Source organism: Sciurus carolinensis, chromosome 18, assembly GCF_902686445.1.
Source record: "Sciurus carolinensis chromosome 18, mSciCar1.2, whole genome shotgun sequence".
Lineage (NCBI taxonomy): Eukaryota > Metazoa > Chordata > Mammalia > Rodentia > Sciuridae > Sciurus > Sciurus carolinensis.
The window spans coordinates 24,451,942-24,477,647 of record NC_062230.1 but is presented as its reverse complement, the minus strand read 5'-3'; the positions used below and the strand labels follow the sequence as shown (position 1 = coordinate 24,477,647).

The 25,706-nt window shown below is 39.5% G+C and overlaps 1 protein-coding gene across 5 annotated transcripts; it reads right to left on the bottom strand.

Annotated features, from left to right (window-relative positions):
* Positions 1 to 809: 809 nt before the first annotated feature.
* Positions 810 to 25,676, bottom strand: Palb2 (partner and localizer of BRCA2). Of its 5 annotated transcripts, none has more exons than XM_047534046.1 (13): positions 25,478 to 25,676; positions 23,352 to 23,411; positions 23,136 to 23,235; positions 19,328 to 20,788; positions 16,172 to 16,998; positions 15,750 to 15,821; positions 14,034 to 14,195; positions 12,488 to 12,573; positions 11,728 to 11,889; positions 9,322 to 9,438; positions 6,607 to 6,694; positions 3,977 to 4,153; positions 810 to 1,313 (listed from the first exon to the last, which is right to left on the bottom strand). In XM_047534046.1, the coding sequence occupies exons 1-13, from the start codon at positions 25,523 to 25,525 to the stop codon at positions 1,197 to 1,199; spliced, it is 3,477 nt and encodes a 1,158-aa protein (XP_047390002.1). In that variant the 5' UTR covers positions 25,526 to 25,676; the 3' UTR covers positions 810 to 1,196. The 5 variants fall into 5 exon arrangements, with proteins under 5 accessions (XP_047390002.1, XP_047390001.1, XP_047390005.1 ...); XM_047534045.1 differs by having other exon boundaries at positions 4,005 to 4,153; XM_047534049.1 differs by having other exon boundaries at positions 4,005 to 4,153; positions 16,172 to 16,854; positions 25,478 to 25,675.
* Between the last annotated feature and the right edge of the window lie 30 nt (positions 25,677 to 25,706).

Sequence of the window (25,706 nt, the reverse complement as noted above, 5' to 3'; positions counted from 1 at the left end):
TGGGGATTGAACCCAGGGCCTTGTGCATGCAAGGCAAGCACTCTACCAACTGAGCTATCTCCCCAGCCCCAGGAATGTTGTTTTTTATATAAATGAATCAAAGGGTGATAATGCAATAAGAAAAAAATCACTACGATATAAAAAATGTCTTTAAAAGTGTACTCTAAGAATATCAGGCAAATAACTACAAGTAGTTGGAGATAAAACTTCCAATGATACTAACAGATTAGTGCTTTAAAAATTTCTGTCTCTCAAATCGCTTAGGTAAAGATGAAGGTGACGAACTTAGGAAAGTTATGTAATTGGCTCAAAAGAGACTCTAGAGGGCTGGGGATATAGCTCAGTTGGTAGAGTGCTTGCCTTGCAAGCACGAGGCCCTGGGTTCAATCCCCAGCACCGCAAAAAAAAAAAAAAAAAAAAAAAGAGAGACTCTAAAGATAACACAGGCACTGGTACAAAGGAACCAGGGATTTGGTTCAGTGGTAGAGCACTTGCCTGGCCTGCCTGAGGCCCCAGGTTAGAACCCAGCACTCCAAAAAAACCAACAAGAAAAGTGCATGTGGGAATGAAATATAAGTATTTCCAAATTAGGATATTTTAATAGGTTTGTATTATTTTACTATATATGTGAAAATAAAATAATACAAATAGAATAAAATGTATACTGCACGTTAACATATTAAAGTTATGAAATTTACACTTCCTATGCAAGTATTATTGACTAAATATTCTAGTTGTATAATTAGTTCTTGTTTTAGAAAAAAAGCTAAATAAAATGAGAAAAATAGAATATGCCAAGCAGAATTTATCAAAATAAATATTTATTGACACTTGAAGTTTTATGTACATGTATTAAAAGCAAAAGTGCAAATACAGGAAATTATAAAAATTGACCTAAAGCCTTTCCCCGCAAAGTAAGTATAAACAAATATATTCAAGATCAGTAGGCACCACCACCATCAGAATAAAAATAAGTTTCCCTGGATGCACACAAGTAATTATTTTAAACATCATTCAGATACTCTTTTACAGTTATACTCCAAAGGGGAAAAAAATAGTAAGAGGCCAAATATATCCAGAAAACTGTTATTTTCCTCTTAATTTATATGTAGCGGTATATAAATATATTTCCATCTTTTTGTCCAGCCAGTAAGTGAGAATCGGTACCAGACCATTTAACAAAAGACCAATTTTGGTCAGAGGTCGGCGGAAGGAGAGCAGTGCAGTGACCTAGAAGTAAGTCCCAAGTGGCAATGGTTCCGGAAGTCAAGACTGCAGCTGCAACATGATCTTTCACGTCCCCTTCTAGGAACCTGACACCAAGCAGAGAAGAGACAATGCAGATCACAGGTCAAAAGAGCTGTTTAAAAAACAGGCCCCAAACCATGTTCCTAAAGCATCAACCCAAACAAACTCCCTGTTACTGTGAACGCCTCCACACCCGAGGACCACTGGCTCCTGTGTGGCACCACGGCCCCTGCCTGTCCTCTGAGGTGTCCTTACCACTTGCACACCAGCCCACAGAGGCCGTCCTCCCAGTCCCCGCACTAGCCAAACCCAGTGTCCCTCAGTGGCTTTGCTCTTACTATTCTCTCACCTGGGCAGGCTCAATCCCAGATCCTAGCAAGCTGGATTCCTACATCAGGCAGTCACCGCCATAACCCAGTCAGTCACCTAGAAGAGCACGTGTGCACCCTGCCCCTTCTGTTACATTCTCGGGTTTTATCTTCATAGACTTTGGCACCGGGTGAGATGATCCTGCTTTCACACTCGGTGGGTATCTCCCCCACAAAACCACAAGCATCATGAAGCAGAAATCTGGTCACCTTTTACCAGTCAGCTACCTGGGTCTGGATTCTAAGTTCTAGAATACATGAGTTATGTGATCCTGGGCTTGGGTTAATTTCATCAGCAAAATAAGGATAATAAGGGCACCTAAGACTGTTGTGAAGTTGAACGGAACAGGTCACATACAGAGCTTATCCATACAATCCATGGCACACAGAAGTGCTCAGTAAGAACTGAGCTCCTATCTCTATCCCCGCTCAGTGCAGGTGACCACTTTGCAGAGCCTGTTGCCTAGGCAGCCCTCAGTGAATGTTCTCTGAACACAGGAATGGCATTTTTATCCCCCAGCTGCCACCCAGCTCCGTACACCCGCAGGAGGTCCTCAGGCCTGCGCTGCCACTGAAGGTGCCCTCCGTCTTTTTGCTCCTAAACAACGCAAGCCTCAGGTGTGGCCTCCGATGCACTTAGCAGCAGTCTCTAGTTTTTATTTCTAACTTCCATGAGATTGGAAATAAAGGTGCTTTGCTATTGTCTAAATGTTTGTGACTCCTCCAAAACTGATCTGTTGAAATTTAATCATGGTACCCAGAGGTGAGGACTTAGAAGGTGATTAGGTCATGAGGGCAGAGCGCTCATGAACAGGAGAGTGCCCTCATAAAAGAGGTCTCAGAAAAGGCTGGCTCATCTTCTACTACACCAAGACAGTGAAGAAGTGTCATCTCTGAATAAGGAAATGGACCCTCACCAGACGGAATCTGCCAGTGCCTTGCTCTTGGACTTTCTAGCCTCCAGAACTATGAAAAATGAGATTCTATTATTTATAAGCTACCTAGTTTACCGTATTTTTGTTATAGCAGCCCAAACAGAGATACTTCCTACAGGATTGGCACCAAACAGGCTTTCAAAGTTTGCTGAACAAATGGGTTTAAAAGGAACAGGAGCTGGGTGCAGTGGTGCATGCCTGTAATGCCAGTTACGCTGGAGGCCGAGGCAGGAGGATTGCAAGATCAAGGCCAGCCTCAGCAACTTGGCAAGACCCTGTCTCAAAAAATTAAATTAAATTAAATTAAAAAGCCTGGGGACATGGCTCGGTACTCCTGGGTTCATCCCTGGTACCTGCCTCCCCCCGAAAAAAAGTGACAAAGGAAATGCTTGACCAAGAAGTTATCATCATCCTCAGTTTCTACACCAATTACTACAGTTTTTTTCTTCATATCCAAAAAAGCGAGCTCTATGTGTAAACACAAATTGCAGATAATAGTTCTGATGATGTTTGGGGGTGGGGTACCACTGAGCTACATTCCCAGTCCCTTTTAATTTACTTTGTGACACGGTCTTGCTAAGTTGCCAAGACTGGCCTCAAATTTGCAATCCTCTTGCCTCAGTCTTCCGAGTTGCTGGGATTACAACTGTAAGCCAATATACCTAGCTCAGTTCTGGTATTCTCATTAAAAACATTTGCAGAAGTGCCCCAGCTGGCCAGGTGTGCATGGACTGAGAATATCTTTTGGAACAAGCAGGTTTTGCACAAGATCCAAAGAAACATGCATTAAAACCATCCAGGTTCCTCATCCTTATGAGTTATTAAAGCTAGACTCAGATCTGGACTGGCTATGTGTATTCTCAATCCTTATTGCTAACTTCTCTGGTTGGTAAAGGTAGACTGTAGGACTTACACGTTCAAATGTTGCTTCGTTGACCTACCAACATCCACTACTTCTAAAGTCTATCAGCTCAGTACACCCTTGGGATGCCAATAAATGTGTCACTGGTGTCAGTCAATAGATACACAGGTAAATATTTATCAACAGCTAAACAACAACTGCCTGCATAATGGAGGCTCGGTCAGATTTTAAAGTAAAGATGTCTTCCTAAAGTGTATTTAAAAGTTTCTTAATTAGGTCTTATGGAAAGAACATACACGGTAAGGGTTCCATAGAGAATATTCAATACTCTGTGTATTTAAAACCTTTTCCTTACAGGAAAAAAACTGGGCTTGAAGACACATTTAAAACAAAACAACCTAAGCCCATCCTGATGGGGATCAGGATATAGGGAATCTGGGATCTGACTCAAATCAGCTAAACTTCATCCTACTTTTGAACCTTATTATTATGGCCTATAGTATTTCATGTTTTCCATTCAAAGTGACACAAAGCATCTCGTTTTTGTATTTGCAGTGTCTCACCCAGCGGTCAGCAGTCACGCGCACTTGCCTTCCAGCCTGCCCCTGTGGGAGGCAGTACAGCATCACTCCCATATTCAAGGCCGTCTTAGGGTTAATCACAATCAGCTGAAACGCAGGGCTGCCCAATGCCTCCCTCTCTTTGGCGCAAGGATGACTCAGAACAACAAACAGGAGCCCCTAATTTAAGAGAAAAATTAATAACCAAATATACCATTAAGAGCAATCTGACAGAGACAAAAACCAAAGAATAATAGGAATGATCAACAGGCTCCTAAATACCCAGGACTGAACTTCTGGCTTAATTTTTTTCTCCTGACAGGAAATGCTGACATTACCACCAGGCTGGACTTCCGGCTTCTTGAGCACAGGGCTCGAGGTGTTCTTCAGCCAGTCTGGCCAAGCATGAACCTAACTGACCTGTCAGTTTCCTCCACGTTACAACATCTCATGCCGTCCATTTGGGGAAATGTTGTATGGGGAAAGAGGACATATAAACACGCACAGGGAGTCCTCGAATTAGAAATACTCATTTGTAAGTTGGTTTTGGAAATTCAAAACCCATTTTTCCATAAAAACAACTTCGAAAGTGGAGACTAGATTCTCAGCCCAGACTGTAATAACCTATTTAAAACTCAGACATGGTTACTCTCTACCAAGAGTATGTGAAGGAAAAAAAAAAAAAGATACTGTCACCTATGGCTGTTTCTGTGGGAAAATCTCACTCAGTTTTAAAATTACAGCTTCTAATAATAATATTAGTGAGTGTATATATACATATAACTATGTATGTACAAACACAGACATGTTACACACTGAAAGTTCTCTTTGGGAGTAAGACGGGAAGTTAAGGGGCTGGGGTTGTGGCTCAGTGGTAGAGTGCTTGCCTAGCACTTGTGAGGCACTGGGTTCAATCCTCAGTACCATATAATAAATAAATAAAAAACAAAGGTGTTTATCTACAACTAAAAATTAAAAAACAAAACCCAGAAAGTTAAACTGTAAGGTCATTTTATAATTATTCACTTCCTACTTAATACATTTCTAGAATGATTGAATTTTTAAATAAAAATGAATCACCTTTATATTTAGAAAACTCCAGAATCTTAAAAAGTTAGTGCCGCACACTTAACAAAGAGTTGACAAACTATGGCCCATAGGCCAATTCTGACCCAACACTTACTTCTGCATGGTCCATGAGCTAAGAATATTTTTCAGTTTGAAAAAAAATCAGAAAATGAATGATATTTTGTGACATATGAAAATTCTATGAAATTCAAATTTCATTGTTCACAAGTTTTATTAGAACAGTCACATCCATTCATATATGTCTACAGTTGATTTTATGACATAATAGCAGAGGAATAATTCAACAGAGACACTATTTTCAGGGAAGGTAAAAATATTTGCTATGTGGTCCATAGTGGAAAAAGTCTGCCAATCCCAGCGCTACTGTCTGGGGATGTGGGTCAGTGATACAGCACTGGCCTACATGTGAGGCTTGGGTTCACTTTCCAGCCTATCACATACATGCATACATGCATACAGGCATACATACGTACGTACATTCATAAATGGGAACTGTTAGTGTCTAACTTTTTTTTTTTTTTGTGGCAGTACCAGAAAATGAACCCAGGGCACTCTACCACTGAGCTACATTCCCAGACCTTTTTATTTATTTTTTATTTTTTATTTTTTGCAGTGCTGGGGATCGAACCCAGGGCCTTGTGCTTGCAAGGCAAGCACTCTATCGACTGAGCTATCTCCCCACCCCCGACCTTTTTATTTTTAAACAGCGTCTCTCCAGTTGTCCAGGTGGCCTTGAATTTGCAATGCCCCTGCCTTAATTTCCTGAATAGCTGGGAATATAAATATGTGCCACCATATCAGGTCTATCTAATATATTTGTGTTACACGTTTTAATATCAAGAAAATATTAATGTTGTAAAAAAGATATAAGATTATTTAAATGCACAGTACATAAATCCTAGAGACAAATCCAACCATCCTGCTTCAAATGTTAGGTTCAAGATTATGTGACAGATTTTCCAAGAACACACATCTTTCATGTTCAGAGTCTCTGAGTGCTGATGCTCAGAGGTACCACTAATAGCAAGCAAGTCAGTATCTGCACAAGTGCTGAGTCTGTAGCCAGCACCTCTGCTTGTGGCTTCAATAGTGGATACTTATGTGGTCATTACTCATTTGGGACAACTACCTTCAACCTGTTTGGATGTCAAAACTAGACTATAAGCCAAGTCTATTAACGATGGGTAAGTAACTGTTTGTTTCCATATGAGAACACTTAAGCCCAAGAGAAAAACATGTCTGAGACAATTTAATCATCCTAAGAGTATTCATTTGTATTGTACATCATTTATGGCAACGTGGTTTGGAGTCATATCTGATAACGGGCATAATTTTTAGTCTACAAATTCAGACCTGGGAATAAATGTTTGCCTAACAGCCAGAAAATTCAATAAGCAACTACCTGGAACCAACACTTATTTTCCTCCATAAACATCAAGAAAAAACAAACACTGCTATCCATTTTTGACAAAACTGTCAACAGGGAGGGTGAAACCAACAATAACATGTAGGTAAACACCAAGTGGTCCCAGATCATTACTTACCATTTCAGAATAGGCTTTGTGACAGACTGAAGCTTGATAAGAATCATCAATGTGCATCTTTTTCAGGAGTTGACCAGTTTTTAAATTCCTTAGACACCAAAAATAAATAAGCTGGTTACATTCTTCCAGCAAACCGGTTTTCACATAATATTCTTTTATTTATCACAGCATCTTTTAGGAGGTGGCCAAGGGAAAAACTAAAGGACACAGCACTTTATTTTTGTTTATTCACAGATTTAGATAAAAGTAGAACTACAAGTTAATTTTACCAATAAATAAATTCTGCTATGCCACTAGAGCTAAATCCTCAAATTCCATGAGAAAAGTTTACCATTACCTCATTTTACTTGGTATTGAAGTTAGGCACATGGGACAGTACTACCATTATGATTTTGCTATGACTAAATTTTCCATGGGGTACAATGACCAGGAAACCAAACTTGATTGGGTGAGACTATACCTAAAACAGATCTAGAGTTCTACCTCCATTATATGTTTACACTAGAGCTAGACCAAGTTAATGGAGAGCAAAGAGAAGACTGGGAGTTAGAAAATGGAAAAAGAAAGCATGGAAGAGGGTGAATGTAAGAAGTAGGACAAAGAGAGCAGTTCCTGGCTTTGTTGAGAATTTGTGACTGGTAATTACAGTGTCATGCTATTCCAGTGATGAAAAACTTTCAGTTGGCTCCTCGTGAGCTGCAAGATGAAGTCTGAGTTCCTTTCCAGGCATTTATGATCCTCATGCATCCAGGGCTGCACTCCATTATTTGCTTCTCCTTTGCCTGGAATTTCACCAAGCAGTGGCACACGCCTATAATCCAAGCAGCTGGGGAGTTCAGAGCCAGCCTCAGCAATGGCGAGGCACTAAGCAACTCAGTGAGACCCTGTCTATAAACAAACTACAAAATAGGGCTGGGCTGGGGATGTGGCTCAGTGGTTGAGTGCCCCTAAATTAAATCCCTGGTACCCCCGCTTCCCAAAAAAGGATATCCTGCAAGGGAATCCAAGTAAAGAGATCCCTCCCACCCCCAACCATTGTGATCTATTAATCTATTACATCCCCAATTCCAAAGATCTACTACTAGAAAAAGGGCAGGAACAAAGAAAAGCTAAGGAGTACAGTATAGCTGGAGAAGACACTTTTGTAGTAGAGCAATGGGGAGTGGAACGTGAAAGACTGTTAATGTAGCTCAGTGGTGGAGCGCTGGCCTAGCATGCACAAGCCCCTGGGTTCAATCCCAAGCACCCCAGAAAAAAAGAAAGAAAATGATCTGGTTGTTGAATATGACTGATGGTAAGGAGACCAATTACTACATTATATTAGTGATCTTAGAGTCAAATAATTAAGGTCTGGACTATAGACCAGGAGAAAGAATAGAAAAACAACCTATGGAAAGAACATTGTCTTCAAATAAGACTGCACAGAAACCCTGGGAATGCGTCAGGAGTGGACCCTGCTGTTCAGGACGATGGTGTCTCCTGGAAGACTAGAACGATGAAGGCCCATTTCAGAAATTCTCTAGGGGACAGGAGACAAATTTTCTCAGTGGCCATGCTTTTCTAGTTTGTTTCCAGAGGGCTAGGGTCAGAGGGTACATAACAGGTATGGAGCAGTGACACTAATAACTTCCTCTTATTAAGACCCATTTTAGTTCCAAGGAAACAGTTAACAGACAGGCTACTGAGTGTGTGTTGGGGGAGTCAATCCATTTTCCTAACAAATTAAAACTTGTAAGTGCCTCTAGCTGGATATGGTTTTTTCCTGTACTCAGAAGTAGCTAGGTGGCTAGGGACTCTCCCCTATACTAAATTTGTTAATTTGGCTCCTGTATATAACCAAATATGTTATATGTGTTTTGTATCTAGTAATTTTGGATTATATCTTGATACAATATATTGTAAAAACTCTGGATTCTGTTAGGTTCCTCTGAAGAACATTGTCTTGTTTGTTCTAGTAAACAAGTAACCTGGCTGAATTCTAACTCCAAATGCTGAAATCCAGGTCAGTTCTTTTGGCCTCACTTAGGTTGTTGATAGCCTGCCCTGGACAATGTTTACAGGATCAGTCAGATATGCAGGTGGTAATTATATGCAGAATGAAGCTTCCCTCTGTGGCTCTCTTCTGTTTAGGACTTTTCTCCCTCACTTTCTAGCTGCTGTGGTCACCCTGAACTCTGTCCTTTGGTTCTTTAAGCTGGCAGGACAAAAGGTTTACTATTAGGCTTTTAGTCACCAGTATCAGACCAGGAACTGCCCCTGGCTTAATGATTTAAGAATGAGAAACTTCTTCTGTGCCACTTACTCCTTCTCAGTGGGGAAATTCCATTATTTTTCTTCTTTTTCTTGCTCTCTTGTGTCTTCAGATGGTTGTTTTTATATTTTTTCCAGTTTGTAGTTATTTGAGGTAGGAAAGTTCATTTCACAGAAGTCACTTAACCATTAAGCAGAAGCAGAAACAACTATACATTTTTACAATTAAATTCCATTTATTTTAAAGTAATCTACTCAGACTGATCTTTTTTCCACCATGTCTAAATGGTGACTTTCTTGGTAAGATAAGCACATCACAGCTGACAGTTTAAAAAAAAAAAAAACCACCAACGACCACCAACAACCATGTCTGTCTCTCTTACCTAATTTTCACAATCCCATAAAATCAGAGGCATCACCCTCACCTGACGATAAGGACACCGAGGCCCTGAAGCGAAAGCTTACCAGATAACAATGTTGTTCATGGTAGTAGTGCCAAGCAGAGCATCCTGCATCCCTTGGACCTCACCAAAAGTAAGTATCGTCTCTTCAGGGGGCATCAAAAACTGTTTTTCTTTGTTTCTGCATTTAAAACAGTATTAAAAATCAGTAGTGGGGCTGGGGAGATAGCTCAGTTGGTAGAGTGTTTGCCTTGCAAACACGAGGCCCTGGGTTCGATCCCCAGCACCGCAAAAAAAAAAAAAAAAAAAAAAAAAAAAAAAAAATCAGTAGTGTACACCAAAGCAGTTTCTAGAAGTCCTTCACACATTATTGAAATACACATAGTAATACCACAAAAAAATTATTTTAAGCAGAAAACAGTGTATTCTAAACTTTCTACAATGAATGCTTATTTCTTTCCTATGAGTTACTTGGACCTGTTGCAAGCACCTCAGTTTCGTCACATCCAATATTAAGCTCAAATTTCCTTGTTAAATCTCATTTCTTTTGCTTTTCTATCTCAACAACTGCACAACCATCTACCCAGATGACCGTCCCTGAAACCTGCACATTATTCTTGTCTCCTTCCTTTCAATCTAGTCACTCACCAAGTCTTAGTGATTTCCTTGTCTCATGTCTCACAAATGATTAGGTCTGCTTCCTCCCATCTCTACTAACACTTTCCTAACTTAAGCAAACACTTATTTCTTTTTTTTTGCTTTGTTTTATTTTTCAGTACTGGGGACTGAACCCAGGAGTGCTCTACCACTGAGCTACATCCCTAGACCGTTTTATTCTTTAGTTTGAGACAGGGTCTTACTATGTTGCTGAGGTTGGCCTTGAACTTGCAATCTTCTTGCCTTAGTCTCCTAAGTCACTGGGATTAAAGGCACAGGTCACTGTGCCAGCTAATTGTTTGTCTCTTGCCTAGATTACTGCAACAGGTCATGAATAAATAAGACAAACAAGGTTCTTGCCCTTTGTTATTAGGAAAGACAAATAAAAATAAAGTGTAACCAGCAGAGGGGGGGTAAAGCTCAGTGGTGGAGTACATACTTAGCATGTATAAGGCGCAGGGTCAATCTCCAGCAACAAAAAGAAAAGAAAAAGTGTAATAAGGATATGACAGAGAAGATGTTCTGAGTTCAGTTTCCTACAGGTTGAATTTGAGGTGTCCACAAGATGTTAAAACACAAAGGACTTAAAATCAACATACTACAGTGACATAGACACATCAATATTTATAGCAGATCAACTCACAACAGCTAAACTGTGGAGCCAACCTAGTGCCCTTCAACAGATAAATGGATAAAGAAAATATGGTATATGGATATACAATGGAATATTACTCAGCTTTAGAGAAGAATGAAATTCTGGCATTTATTGGTAAATGGATGGAATTAGAGAATATCATGCTAATAAGTAAAATAAGCCAAACCAAAAAAACCAAAGACCAAATATTTTCTCTGATATGTGAATGCTAATTCACAACAAGGGCAGGGGAAAGGGGAATAGGGAAGAATAGAAGAGTTACTTTAGATTAGGTAGAGGGGAGTGAAGGGAGGGGAGGGGGCACGGGGGAAGGAAGGAGAGTAGAGTGAAACAGACATTACCTCATGTACATGTATGACTGCATAACTGATGTGATTCTACAATATGTACAATCAGAAAAATGAGATTACACTCCATTTATGTATGATCTATCAAAATGTATAAATGCATTGTCATGCACAACTAATTAGAACAAAAAATTTAAAAATTAAACAATGCACAGATATTAACATAATGAATATCTTTGTAGCCACTACAGAGTGTAATAAAGAGCACAAGACTGAAAATGTATGTTTGCAAGTAGTCAAGTCAGCATCTGGAAGGTCACTGGAGCAATGGACACCAAGCGTGTGGAGTGACGACTGGGTCCAGGACTTCGAGTCCTGGATTTTGGGCATGGAACCCAGGGCCTCACACATGCTGGGCACGTACCTACCACTGAGCCACATCCCCAGCCCTTTTTGTATTTTATTTAGAGACAGGGTCTCACTGAGTTGATCAGGGCCTTGCTAAATTGCTGAGGCTGGCTTTGAACTTGAGATCCTCCTGCCTCAGCCTCCGGAGCTGCTGGGATTACTGGTGTGCACCACCACACCTGGTCGAGGTACTTCTACCACGTAAGGGGAACACAGAGATTTCAAAGAAGTTTGAAGAAAGAACAGACCATATTCACTGATCCTCCCCACTCTGCTGACTTCTTTCCTGTCCTGTCTGGCCTCCGCTTCTCTAGCTTGCTTCTAGGTTGTAAGCTGGTACTGAGGCAGTACCTGCTATCTCCCACTTACAGTACAGAAAAACAAGATCCTGGTCATCTATTTTCTCTGAAACCAGTGAGAAATCGCTTCTTTAACAGTCAAAATCAACCAATGCTTTGCTTACCCTCCGTCCTCTGCAAAAGTCAGGAGTTCTACTTGCTGATCACAAAGGGTCCCGCTGCTACTAACTAGTCTCCTCTTCGTCAGGCCAAGCACAGCTTTTATATTTCCAGACTTCAGTAGTACTTGCTTTTCACTTTCATCATCAGAGGAACAAAGTAATGCCCTGATGAAAAATGGGGAGAAGTCAGGAGTATAAGCCCTATTTTTTGGTTCTGGGGATTAAACCCAGGGGTGCTTAATCACCAAGCCACATCCCCAGTCCTTTTTATTTTCTGAAATAGGTCTTGGTAAGTTGCTTAGGCACTTGCTAAGTTGCTGAGGATGGCTTTGAACTTGGAATCCTCCTGCTTCCGCCTCCCAAGCCACTGGGATTACAAGTGTGTGCCACCATACCCGGTAGGAGTAAGTCCTTAATATTAAAGGGCTAAGTGCAAATTTCAAATGAAAACTTCAATCAGGGATGCCATTTGTTAATTTTTGTTTTTTTAAACAAATCTCTTTTTAAATCTAAAAACAAATTATTTCAAGACTCAAGCCTAGAGCTGGGTGCAGTGGCACATGCCTGTAATTCCAGGAGGTTGAGGCAGGAGGATCCCAAGTTCAAGGCCAGCCTGGGCTATACAGTAAGATCCCCATTTCAAAAAACCAAACCAACCAACCAAAAAAACCCTAAGCCTAGGTGATAACCATCACTCAAAACAAGATGATAGAGACAAAGATAAAGGGAAAAAAAGAAAAAAAAAAATCACCTTGGGAATTACCTGATTTCTCTGATCTCCAAACTGCCCAAAGCTACACACACGAGATTACAAACATCGGGCACTGGAACTATTTGTAATACAGGAACCTAAATAAAACAAAGCACCACCAAATTATATTTGGTTGTTTCACTTTAATCTAAATGTTCTAAAATTTATCACATTCTTTTGTATTCTTACTGTACCCGGACTGTTTCCAACATGTGAACAAAAGTGAGAAGGTTCAGAAAATACCCTCTTTTTGTAAGATGTAAACCTACAGACACTATTTGCATGTTTAGTTAGCATTGCCTCAGGGAAAAAATTTCTTCTTTCTTTTTTTTTTTTTTTGACATAGGCATTTATATGTTGCTCAGGCTGGACTTGATCTTTTGAGCTCAAGTGATTCTCCTGTCCTAGCCTCCCCAGTAGCCGAGACTGCAGGTGCACACCACTGTACCCACCAAGTTAGCATTTATTTAATTCAATTTATACATCTGATAATGGGAATAATTAAGTAAATTCACCAAGTGAATAAAGAGATTATGCCACATTTAGAACTATATGTTTATCTTAGCTATTCAGGAGGCTGAGGCAGGAGGATCACTTGAGCCCAGGAGTTCAGGGCCAGCCTGGGTAACATAGTGAAACTACCTCTTTTTTTTTTTTTTTTTTTGGCGGTGCTGGGGATCGAACCCAGGGACTTGTGCTCGCAACGCAAGCACTCTACCGACTGAGCTATCTCCCCAGCCCCTAAGAGATCATCTCTTAAAAAAGAAAAGAAAATTACGTTTAGGGGCAGGGGGTGTAGCTCAGTGGTAGAGCACGTGCTTAGCATACACCAGGTCCTGGGTTCAAGCCCCAGCCCAAAGCAAATAAAAACTAAACAAAAATTATGTTTACTCATTGAACAAATATTTATTGAGCATCTCTATGCACAGCACAATGCTAGAAGCTGTGAGTACAGTGGAAACAAGAATGAAGTACAAACCAGTATGAAGAACATGTAGCAACAAGGAAAAATGCTTACTTAACATGGTAAAGGAGAAAAGACAGATTAAAACATTTAAAGCACACTAGGATTACAACCATGAAGCTCTGTATGAAGGTGGACAAAGACCACATACAGTAAAGAAAGCAGAAAAAATGTTTTGGTGAAAGGCAGGGAATATGGGTATAAGCAAGTTTCAAAGTCAGAACAGACAAGGAATTCCAAGCTCCTCCAACAGGTCTAGTGTAAAAATTCACTTTTAGATAAACAGGTAATAAAGCACAATGTTAATGGCGGAGTCGAGATGGTGAGAATATGGGTGGGTGCTCACTGTAGCACTTTTCTGAATGTTTGAAAATGTTCATAATAAAATGTTGGAAAATAAACCAACATCTCTCTGTTCTGTCATGCCTAGCCAGAGATCCCAATTTCGCTAAGCTGTCCACTATATTATCACACAAACGACTGCACAGATATCTAAGATTCTTTTTGTTTTGAGGTGCTGGGGTTCAAGCCCAGGGCCGTGATGATGGGCCATCACTGAGTTCCAGCCCCATCAGTTCTAAGATTCTGACTTACCTCTATGAAATGCCAGGTGTAAATTTTTTCCCACTGCCAGGTATCCAGAGGTTTCCAAAGAGAAACTACATATTCACAAGCAGTTATGATACAAGGCTCCTTAAAACCAGCTCGTTCCCACCACATGGCACTCACATCCACGGAACAGGAACTGGAAGGATTCTGACCCAGAATGGTAACAACAGTTATGTTAAAGGGATACTTGCAATCTGTTTTATGAAAAGAATAAATATAAAAACTGATGAATTACTAGGATTAGATGAAGTACCAGGTGGTAAAAAGTTTTATGCATACCAAAAGAAAAAATTGTGGATCTTATTTAACTAAAAAAATTGCTTATATACATATACATCATGATAGATTTAAAAATGTGTAACTCCAGGATGGGATAAATCTCACTAAAACACAAAAAGACAGTTCATAAGAACTTATCCATTTGGAAATTAAACATTCTGGTGAGCTGCTCATGGGTTGAAGAGGAGTAACATTGAAACCACATATAATATGCTACCTCTAATTATGATCAAGAGAACACTGTGTATTGAAACCCCTGGAACAAATCCAGAGGTATTTCCAAGAAAAATTCACAACTGTAAACAGATTTATCAGAAAACAGAAAGATGAAAATAATTTAGAAATGCAGTTTAAGGAGTTAGCAAAAAAATAAAAGAATAAAATAACAATTAAAAACAGAAGGAAGGCACTATTAAGGATAAAACTGAAATAAACTAAGTGGGAAATGCTAAAAAACCTCAATTAATAATCAATACAACGCCAAATTATTATTATTATTTTTTTTTGGAAGACCAACAGAAAGGTCAAATCTCTTGAATCTGATGTAAGAAAAAATACTTTTTTAGAAATATGGGATGGAGAAGGAGGCTAAATCACATATACACTGACAAAAAAAAATGAGGATAATAAATTAGACATATAAATTTGGAAATATAAATAAAATGATTAATTCTTTAAGAAATGAAGTCATTAAAATTGGCTCAATGGAATCCATGTACAGAGAAACAACATGTATCCCATTTGTTTACAATAACCAAAAAAAAAAAATTGGCTCAATGGCTTTGAAGCAGAACACAGGTACAGTATCTTCCATGGTAAAGGAATCTGGGCCTGAGAGGTTATGGAATTTTCCTAAAGTCACATGGTCAGCAACTGGCAGAAGCACTTTATGTAGACTTGTTCTTTCCTCTATATCAGTGGTTCTTAATTGGGAGAGATTCTGCATTCCAATCCATCTCTAATGCCATTAGCAATTAATGTTTGGAGACATTTTCAGTCATCATGCAACAAAGACAAACCATTCACTATATCAAACTCTGGAACTGCTACACATTTTCTTATAAATCACCAAAGTGATTATCTTAGAAGCATACCATTTGAGTAGGAGAGGCATGAACAACTCCTCTCTCTTTCTCTCCATCAAAATGCCTGACTTAAATTTAGTCCCGAAGTTAAATTACTTTGCTTAAATTGCTCTTGGCAATAGCTTGACATATAAACTTCAGGGGGAGAGTTCAAAATATAAATACAGGTAAAATATTATAAAAAAAAGAATTCAAATCATTTTTCCAAATCTGCTTACCACTGTACTTAATAAGAACAAGATGCTATATGAGCAATTTTTTTTCAATTTTCTTATCAGCTTATCAGATTTTTCATATGTACGATACAAGGCACATAATAACAGAATATTCTTCTGACCTTTAACTTTGAAACCAATTGTAGGCTGCCTGTGTTTAAGCTGTCACAGGTGGGAAGATCTGCTACTTTAGTCTGTGGAAACAAAAGTCACACTAATAATGTACCCATGTATAAAGTCAGCCAGCGCCACTCACTCATCAAAATATCTACCTCATACATAATTTTCTCTGATAATAACTGCAAAGCTCCAAATGCAACTGTTTCATTGATGACAAAAGAACAGGATCGCCTATGTTTAAAAAAATCTTTTTTAAATTTGCCTTAATTTCTCCAGAATGAGAGGAATGTTCACAATGAAATCATGTTAAAGAAACATGCTGAAACATTCTTAGACATCAAGAGCAATGGTGAGGAAGTCATCCCATCTGTATTCCCAAAGATATTTTTCTTTCAGAGAAAATTCACAAAGGAAACAGTTGTACCTGTTCAGTGGAATGTTTATGCAACTCCAGGCCCATATTTCCACAGAGCTGATTTTCTCTGAAAGTCAATGACTCAGTGGGTAGAGGTGTTGCTTGGAGGCCAGAGTCACGGTCATAGGCTGGCTTTTCCTGCCTACCTGACACACGTAGGCTGGTTCCCAGTTTGGGTGGGCTGGTGGAACTGTTGCACTGCTTATTGTCACTGGTCAGGCTGACTGTGTCTTCCGAGTGAGAAAGTTGGGATGTAGAGCAAGTTTGTCCAATAACTTTGGCAGATGCTTTTTCGCAGCATGCCTGGGAGCCAAGAGCTGGAGTAGCGCCTAACATGGGGAGAGCGGATGAATACAGGTCTACAGTAGGTGTGTTGTCAGTGCCAGAGGCAGCAGTAGTTAAAGGAGTAAAGAGTATCATGGAAGAAGAAAGGCCCTTGTTGGTAGGCTGGCTTTTGAGATTTGGTATCTGAGGATGTGCTTTTCCTGGTATAGCAATAAGGTCCTCTTCTGAGTCCTCCATTACTGCATCTATTTGTTTAGGACTCAGTTCCTCCAAAACAACATAATTTTCCTCTTTAAGATGCCTCTCTCTGTACATTTTTGATTCCAGAGGCTCAATCAGTTTTTCCGAGCAGGACTTCAGTTTTTCAAGCATAAGGGACCCAAAGTCTTCATCAGGTAACTGAAAGTCTGGGATATTGAGAAAAGACAACAGTTGCTTTAAACTTAGCATTTCATTTTTATGAAATGGAGCACTGAAATCATCCTCCAAAGCTAAATAAGCATTATTACTAGAAGAGAGGGAGTCCTCTTTTTGACAACGAACTTCCTTCCCTAAAATAGAAAAATAAGCCAACAATAGTAACAAAACTGAACAAGAGATGTTAATATCTAACAGTGAGTTTCTTTTTTAAAAAATTAATTTAGTTGTAGATGGACACATTTATTTATTTTTATGTGGTGCTGAGGATTGAACCCAGTGTCTCACACATGCTAGGCAAGCGCTCTACCACTGAGACACAACTGCAGCCCCTCAGGTGAGTTTCTAAACACTAAATAGTAGAAAATGTATATTACTTCCAGCCAACCTGAGTGAAGGGCTTAAAATATAATTATAGGGCCATGAGCGGTGTCACACACCTTTATTCCCAGCTGCTCTGAAGGCTGCAGCAGATGGATATCAAGTTCGAGGCCAATCTGAGCAATATAGTGAGACTGTCTCACAATTTTTTTAAAAAAAGGGTTAGGGAGTTAGTTTTGTGAAAGACCACTTGCCTAGCATGGACGAGGTCCTGGGTTCAAACCTTGTACCCTCCCCGCACCATTGCCAAAAGAAGAGGTGGGTGGTTAAATAGCAGCTATCCTTTTGCAGGATCCAGAACAGTGTGGTTCTGACAGAGTTAACTGGGAGATGGAAGAGTGACGTCAAGGCCTAGCTCACCACTGACTTCCTGTGTAGATGTGGGCAAGTCAATTTGTTTCACTTTTCCTTCTTCTTTCACTCTCCCCCATAAGGGAATTGGGCTAAAAATCTCTAAGAATCCTTCCCATTGCTAAGCCTGATTCCAGTAGGCTATTAGAGAACAGAACATAAAAAACTAACTCTTCACAAAAGTTAACTTAGTTTCCCTATCAAGCAAAAATTTATTTCCCAGCAGCCTGGGAGGCTGAGGCAAGATGATCACAAATCTGAGGCTGGCCCCAGCAACTGAGTGAGGCCCTAAGCAATTTAGTGAGACCCATCTCAAAATGAAAAAAAAAGGGCTGGGGATGTAGCTCAGTGGCAAAGTGTTCCTGGATTAAATCCCCAGTACCATTAAAAAAAATTATTGCTCTTATGGTGTCTGGAGTCATATACTATTCAAAAATGTAGCTGCATATAACTGATGAACCGGTAAACAAGCTGATATATACATATAATGTAATATTCAGTTCTAAAAAAACAGAATAAAGTATTGACTGATACATGTTACATTGTCTATGTACTCTGAAAACATTTTAAGTGAAGGCAGTCAGACCCAAGGGTAACACAGTACGTAATTGTATTTAAATGAAATATCCTCAGCAATTAAGCCCACAGAGATGACAGATCGGTGACTGCTTAGGGTAGAGTAGGGGGAAAGGTGACAGAAAGCGAATGCTTAATAAGTATGGGGTTTCCTTTGAAGAGATGAAAATATTTTAGAACCGGTAGCACTGTTAATGTATTAAATGCCACAGAATGGTTCGCTTAATTTAAAAGTTAATTTTATGTTATGTTAATGTCACCTTCAGAAAAACTTTTTAAATGTAGCTGTAGGTTACTAAAATTCCAGTGGATCATTTCAAAACATAAGAACATTTCTAGATTACTGGAGTCCATACTTTTTGATTTCTTTGCATTCCTGTCGACTTTGAAGATAAGGAAAAAAGTCATGATAAGTATTTTTAAATTAATTTAATGAATTACAGCTCACAGACCAAAGTCTATGTTCAAAGGTACAGAGCAGCCTGCTGCCTACTTTTGTACAAGAAGTTTTATAGGAACACAGTTCCATTACATACTGTACATGGCTGCTTTTGCAGGACAGCTGAGTACGTAAGGTGAAAACAGTAAAACCTGGCCTTTTTTTAAATATATTTTTTTAGCTGTAGATAGACACAATACCTTTATTTTATATTTATGTGGTGCTGAGGATTGAACTCAGTCCCTTACGCATGCCAGGCGATTTCTCTACCACTGAGCCACAACCCCAGCCCTAAAACTTGGTCTTACAGGGTGTTTGTTAAGGAAAATAAGGCACAGGGAGACTAAAACAACTTGAATTAATTTAATTTAATTGAAATAACAGTGCCAAGATTGAAACTCGGCAGTATGGTACTAGATAGAGTTCACAGATATAATTGAAAAAGTCAACACTGAAAAGGAAAATAAATTGGGTGCTTACCAAACTTTTTATTATAATTATATTATTATTAATTAATTTAATTAATTAAAGTTGTTTTAGTTTCCTGTGCCTTACTTTCCTTAACTGAAAATTAAAATACAAATAGATTCTACCTTAGGAAGCGAGGCTGTGATGATTCAATGAGCAACTGTACAGCATTTAGAAAGTGCCAGTAATTATTAGCCATCATCATCATCCTCAAACATCACCTAATGTACCTTTAACTCTCTTCTTACCATGAATAATGGCTTTTTCATTCTGCCGCCTGTCCAAGGTGACTTCTTCCTTGGATCTGTTAACACCCAACATGCTGAAAGTTGGCAAAAGCAGTTCACAATGACCTAGTGCTGGGGTGCAGGCTGATTTTCTTTTTCCTCTGTGTCTTCTGCCAGCTGGCTGCACAAGAGCCCTCCTAGAACAGTCTTTGTCTTTGGTGGACCCAGGGGGAGAGCTGATGTCAGCTGAAGAGAGAAGCTCCTGAGTAGGACTTCTTGTGATTGCTTGTCCTGTGCCTGTGTTCAAAATCTCAGTTCCACTCTGGTCACTATTTTCAGTGGAAAGGTTTAAATTTTTAGTTGCTTCCTTATTTTTATTTTTAAACCCTTTCTTCCTGCCACCCAAATGATTTTGAATTACGGCTTCCAGGGCTACTTTCCTCTGGCAATTGGACATGCGACGCGTTGTTCTAACATAGTATTCTGCGGGAAACAGAAGGCCTTCAAGCATTGTGCAAGAATGTATTTGATTTTCTGTAGAAACAGAAGTGACTGCTTCCAGGCTAGATTGACTTAGAACCTCATTTTCCTGAAGATTTTCATTTCTACCAGTAAAAGCATTACTGGGAGATTTTAAAGATTTTTTGGTGTGATTTTGTTCTTTTAAGTTTTGGTTTATCTTTGTGGATACGTTATTGTAAGGGAGTTTGTTTACAGAACATGAATTATCTGCCTCTAAGGTAGGACTTCTAGGCAGTTGGCCAGTGGTGCCTGTAGTTTTATGTACTACTGTGCTATCTGCAGAGACAGTCATCTTTTGGCCTTGGACCTCCAGGTTTATTGGTGAAGTAAGACTAATGTTTCTAAACCCCTGAGTAACGAGTTCACAGTTACCCTCCGGAGGCATGTGTTCAAGGTGCTCATGATTACTCTTATCTGATATAGTATGCAAAGGATCTGCAGTATCACTGGAGAAACTATTTCCTTTAAATGGTGTATCATCAACTCTTTGTGGTTTGGCAGTTGAGGGAATTAATACATTCTCTCCATCGGTTTCTGTAACTGGTGCTGGGAAATCTGGAATTTCAGTCTTACAACTTGAAAGGGGAGGTACTTCAGTTACTGGTGACCTAGAATTTTTGCTCTTGATTGCTTCCTGTTTCTTCAGTCTTTTTCCAGAGAGTGAATCAGTGTCAAAGAAACATTCTCTTTCCTGTGAGATATATGTTCTCTTTGGCTGCTTTTTTCTTCTCCCTGGCAGCTTATTCTGCCTTTTCTCACTATCAGGGCCATTCACCCTGTAGGGAAAATGTTCTTGGAAGTCATCTGTTCCTGAAATATGTAATCCTTTTTCTGGGCCATCTTCAGGGTGAAAGGACTCAGGCCCAGCATCAAGTGCCACAGATGTCTTTTCTCCAGTTTTCCCAACAAGACTGGCATTGATTTGTAACTTGTTACAAGGAGATCCTTCATTTTTAGGTTCTAAGGGGAAAAATACATATGTAAATATTATTTTCCTTTTAAAGTGAAACAACCCCTCCATTTTTATTTAAAAATCTTATAGGGTTACAGTGGTAGAGTGCTTGCCTAGTATGCATGAGATCCCGGGTTCATTTCCCAGCACAAGGAAATGAATAAATAAAAATAAAAATTTTACACATATACATAAATTATACATATACACACACTACTGAACATTTATTTAGGAAAAAAAATCAATGGCATTTCATTTAGGCAGGATTCAAGTTTTTAAAATTCTAAGTACAGATTTTAAATAAATGTAAACAAATATAATTACACTGGAAAAGTGCTTTTTAAAACGAAAAGATCTGTCTTTATCACAATTATCTTTTCTCTTAATTTAAAATATTAATTAATTTATTAATAAAAAAATTTATTAATTTATTTTGGTGCTGGGGACTGAATCCAGGGCCTCATGTATGTACCACCTAGCAATGCCCCCAGTCCCTCACCTAATTTTCTGTATGTATGTACCTGTTTATTCATTCTGAGTACTAGGGATTGAAACATGGGCCTTACACATGCTAGGCAAGCGCTTTATCACTAAGTTATATTCCCAGCTTCTTCTTCTTCTTTTTTTTTAAGATACCGAGGACTGAACTCAGGGGCACTCGACCACAGAGTCACATCCCTAGTCCTGTTTTGTATTTTATTTAGAGATAAGGTCTCACTGAGTTGCTTAGCATCTCACTTCTGCTGAGGCTGGCTTTGAACTCTTTTTTTTTTTTTTTTTTTTTTGCGGTACTGGGGATCGAACTCAGGGCCTTGTGCTTGCAAGGCAAGCACTCTACCAGCTGAGCTATCTCCCCAGCCCTGGCTTTGAACTCTTGATCCTTTTGCCTCCACCTCCAGAGCTCTTGGGATTATAGGGGTGGACCACCACGCCCAGCCTGGCCCATTTTTCTTTTGAGACCAAGTCTCACTAAATTGTCCAGGCTAACCTCAAACTTGTGATCCACCAGCCTCAACTGCCCAAGTAGCTGTAATTACAGGTGTGTGTCACTAGACCTGGCCTCCTCTTCTTTTCTTTTTCTGAAGTAATTTTAACATCACTTTCTCATCTCAAAAGGCCCTAATTTTATGATTCAAAATTACTTGAATTTGATATCAGAAATGATCACTGTTTTTTATACTATTTCTAATCTAGATTTTTTCCTCTATGTACATATTATTTTAAGTAATATAATTTCGAAAACCTGAGAAGAAAAAAGAGCAACTGAATGAACAACTATATGTTTAATTTTTTGCTCACGGATGGGAGAAAATTCTAATAAATCATATCTGATAGGAATTTAGGTAGAACCCTTACAACTTAACAATACAAAGACAACCAAGGGCTAGTGATGTAGCTCAGTTGGTAGAACAATTACCTGACATGCATAAGACCCCAAGTTTAATCCTCAGCACCATAAATTAGATAACCTAATTAAAAAATGAACAAAGAACTCAAATAGACGTGTTTCCAAAGAAGACATACATATTGCTATAAGCACATGAAAAGATGTTTAACATTAATCACTAAGAAGTATATACCCAACATCACCAGTTACCATAATTAAAACATATACAGAAACTTACACATGGATATTCACTGCAGAATTATTCATAATACTCAAAAAGTGGTAACAACTCAAATATTCACCAACTGATGAATGGATAAACAAATTGTGGCACATACATATTCAATGGAATATTAATCAGCTATTAAAAGGAATGAAGTATTGATAGAAGCAAGGATGAATGCATATATAGAAGGATGAACAACAAAAACATTAAGTAAAAGAAGCCAGATATAAAACCCCACATATTATAAAATTCCATTTATATGGAATTCAGAGACAGAAGTAGATTAGTAACTCCCAGGGTCAGGACTAAGAAGGGGTAGGGAGGACTGTTAATGGGTACAGGGTTTCTTTTGGGGGTGGAAAATGTCCTTGACTTAGTGATTACAGTTTCCACAGTACTGTGGATGTGCAAAAAAAATCAATATTTGTACACTTAAAAGGCACGCTACCACTGAAATACACTCCACCTTGCCTAGCAAATGTAAGGAGCCTCTGGGTTTAATCCTAGCCAAATAAAAAAAAAATTAAATAAAAAAAATCATCTTTCTAATACTTAAATATGAAATACAGTTTTTAAATGCTGAGGAGAAAAAGAAAACTAAATAAACAATTTAACTCAAAAGTAGTTTTTTGCTTGAATTTTATGGTAAAAATTTATTGCTTATCTGCTGGATCTGAAAAAAGGACAGCTAAATGTTCCTGGAAAATAATAAAACAAGTATAAATAAATAGGCTAGATTTACCTGAGTGGTTTAGCTGTGATGAGATTTCCTGCTGGAGCGAGCGATCCTGTTCTACCGTTTTCTTAACAGAATTCTTAACCTTCTCAGCTCTTTGGGCACGCTGGAGAAAACAAAAGCAGCCCAGGAAATACCTTTTCTTTAAAGCCTTATTACTGTTAAGAACAGTTTTTATATAGTTTGTACTAACCTCAATTTGAGAGAATACAATTCACCTACCTGAAGGCGGGCCAGTGTCTTGCTGTACTCCCTTTTCAAGAATGCTAATTTTTCCTTCAACTGGAAGAAGAAAAACACCAACAATGCTAAGCGGTGGAAAGGTGGAGTCATAGGGAAGAGACAAGAGCCTATCAGACGTGAGTCTGTGGTACTCAGTGGGGTTTCTCAGCAACACCCAGTGGAGGGAGTGGATCTGGCCCACACAAATCTACTTTCAGGTCTCAAAAAGCACCAAGCTCTTTACCCTCAGGACCTTTGAATAAACTGTTCTCTCACCTACAGCATTTCTCCCCTTTGCCAATTATCCTGATTCCTTAAGCCACAGCTTGGAGTTTTACTTTCCTGGGTTAGACTTTAGGTTCTTCTCCAAATCCAGATTAGGCACTCCATTCCTCTCTGGGTTTCCCTTATCACAGTATTTACTGTACCACACTATGTTGTCTGTTTACTTCTGATTTTTTTCCCCATCCCTGTGAGATCCTTGAAGGTGGCAGGAATTGTCACCCTACATCATTCAACAAATCAATCTCTTGTCTGTTAAAGGTCCAGGTATCTCTATCTCTAGCACCTGGAATATAATGGATACCCGGTTTTTGTTCCAAGTGCTAGAGATAGAGTGGGCAATGCAATTTACACAGTGAAGATACAGATGATAAACAAGAAAACAGATAAGATTTCACACGGTAATAAACACCCAGATAAACTAGGTGATAAGAGTGTCTAGCTTACTGAGTCGTCTACTTCAGTTTGTGTGGTTAGGGAGGCATTACTGAGGACCACCATTTGAGCGACTTGACTTGCCATGATGGAAGAAGTTAACTTTGGGAAAATCAGGGGGACAGATATTCCAGGCAGCAGGAACCACAAATGTGAACGCTCCATAGTGGGATGGGTTATTTGGGAGTGCACAGATCGCCAGTGAAACAGGAGCTTTCACTGCTGAATTCCCAGAGGAGCACGCAGTAGGTATTCAACAGAGATCTATTAAATAAAAAAATCAATGAATTGGGCTGAGTCAAATTATCATTCTCTGAAAGTCTGAATTCTCTGTCTCTCTAGTTTCATGGTTCAAAAGATTCTCTAAGCAGCAAAGCCACATGTCTTTTTCTGCTTTCTAGGAAGTTTTGAGGCACTCATTCTTCCAAGAGCATGTAGTTTATAAATGGCACCATTTAAATGCAAGTAGCAGGGCTCTAGTTTATGCATTTAACTCTCTGCTAGCCTGCTTCACACCAACCTTATCAATTTCTGGGAGTTATCTCGTTTACTTGTAAATTATCTTTTCACCTCCACAAGAAGTGAAGCTAGGCTAAGAAGACTGATGAGTTAATTAGTTTAGTACAGTTTAGCACAGTAAGCACAAGATGCAATCAAGTAAACAGCAATGCAACAACCTGGAAACAAACTATCTGTAGAATAATATTTAAAGAAACGAGGGTACTTCCAAATTACACAATCCTTACAGAACTTTAAAAAAATATATTGTAGGTATACGTGTACTCACGTGGATGTTAAAAATGGACAAAAACGGAACTTGGAAACCATTTAGATCATACCCTTTTGAACATTCTCCTCCTCAATAAATATGCATTACTTTTTGATGGTCAGAGATAACTAACCCTTCCACCACCACACACGCAAAGATCTGGAAGAATCAGACTTTAAAAAGAGTTACTTGGGGGCTGGAGTTGTGGCTCAGTGGTAGTGCGCCTGCCTGGCACATGTGAGGCACTGGGTTCGATTCTCAGCACCACATATAAATAAATGAATAAGATAAAGGTATTGTGTCTGTCTCTAACTTAAAAAAAGAGAGATCTACTTGGGGCGACAGGCGTAGGGTGGAAGAAGTCAAGATTCAGTGGGGGGGAGGACGTCAAGGAGGGCTCCAGCTTTATGAAGCTTTGCACTTTGTATTTATGCATTGCTACTGTAATGAAAATTTGCCTTTTAAACGCCACCACGCGAGCACCGCGCTAGTCGTCTACTCGTTGACTTCCGGTGGCCCCGCAGCCCTAACAGCAGATCGAGGAGACAGCTGCCTCGGACCGCCGAGGAAACCTGACCAGGCCCAGCGTCCCAGGCAGCGGGTCAGAGTCCGGTGCCAGCCCTCCCCACACCCGTGGCACCTTTTCCTTCTCCGCACAGCTGAGGGGCTTCCCGGGAGGCTCTTCCATCGGGCTGGAGGCCGAACGAAAAGAGCAGCCGTCAGCCCGGGCCCTGCGGACGCGGGCACCCAGTTGGACCTAGGTCCAGGAGGCAGCCCGGGAAGGAACGGGGAGCCGGGATGCCCTCAGAGCGCGATCAGCTGGCCCACGCGGGCTCAGCGCGCCCTCAATTCTGGCCAATTAAAGCCAC

What these genes read in the sequence shown, in the direction of transcription:
- Palb2 (XM_047534045.1), bottom strand. Translation starts at nt 25,525, where the DNA reads ATGGAAGAGCCTCCCGGGAAGCCCCTCAGCTGTGCGGAGAAGGAAAAG. An exon ending in AATTGGTTTCAAAGTTAAAG is followed by an intron (nt 14,196 to 15,749) that starts GTCAGAAGAATA and finishes ATTCTGGGTCAG; the next exon opens with AATCCTTCCAGTTCCTGTTC. An exon ending in TTGGAGATCAGAGAAATCAG is followed by an intron (nt 11,890 to 12,487) that starts GTAATTCCCAAG and finishes ATTTTTCATCAG; the next exon opens with GGCATTACTTTGTTCCTCTG.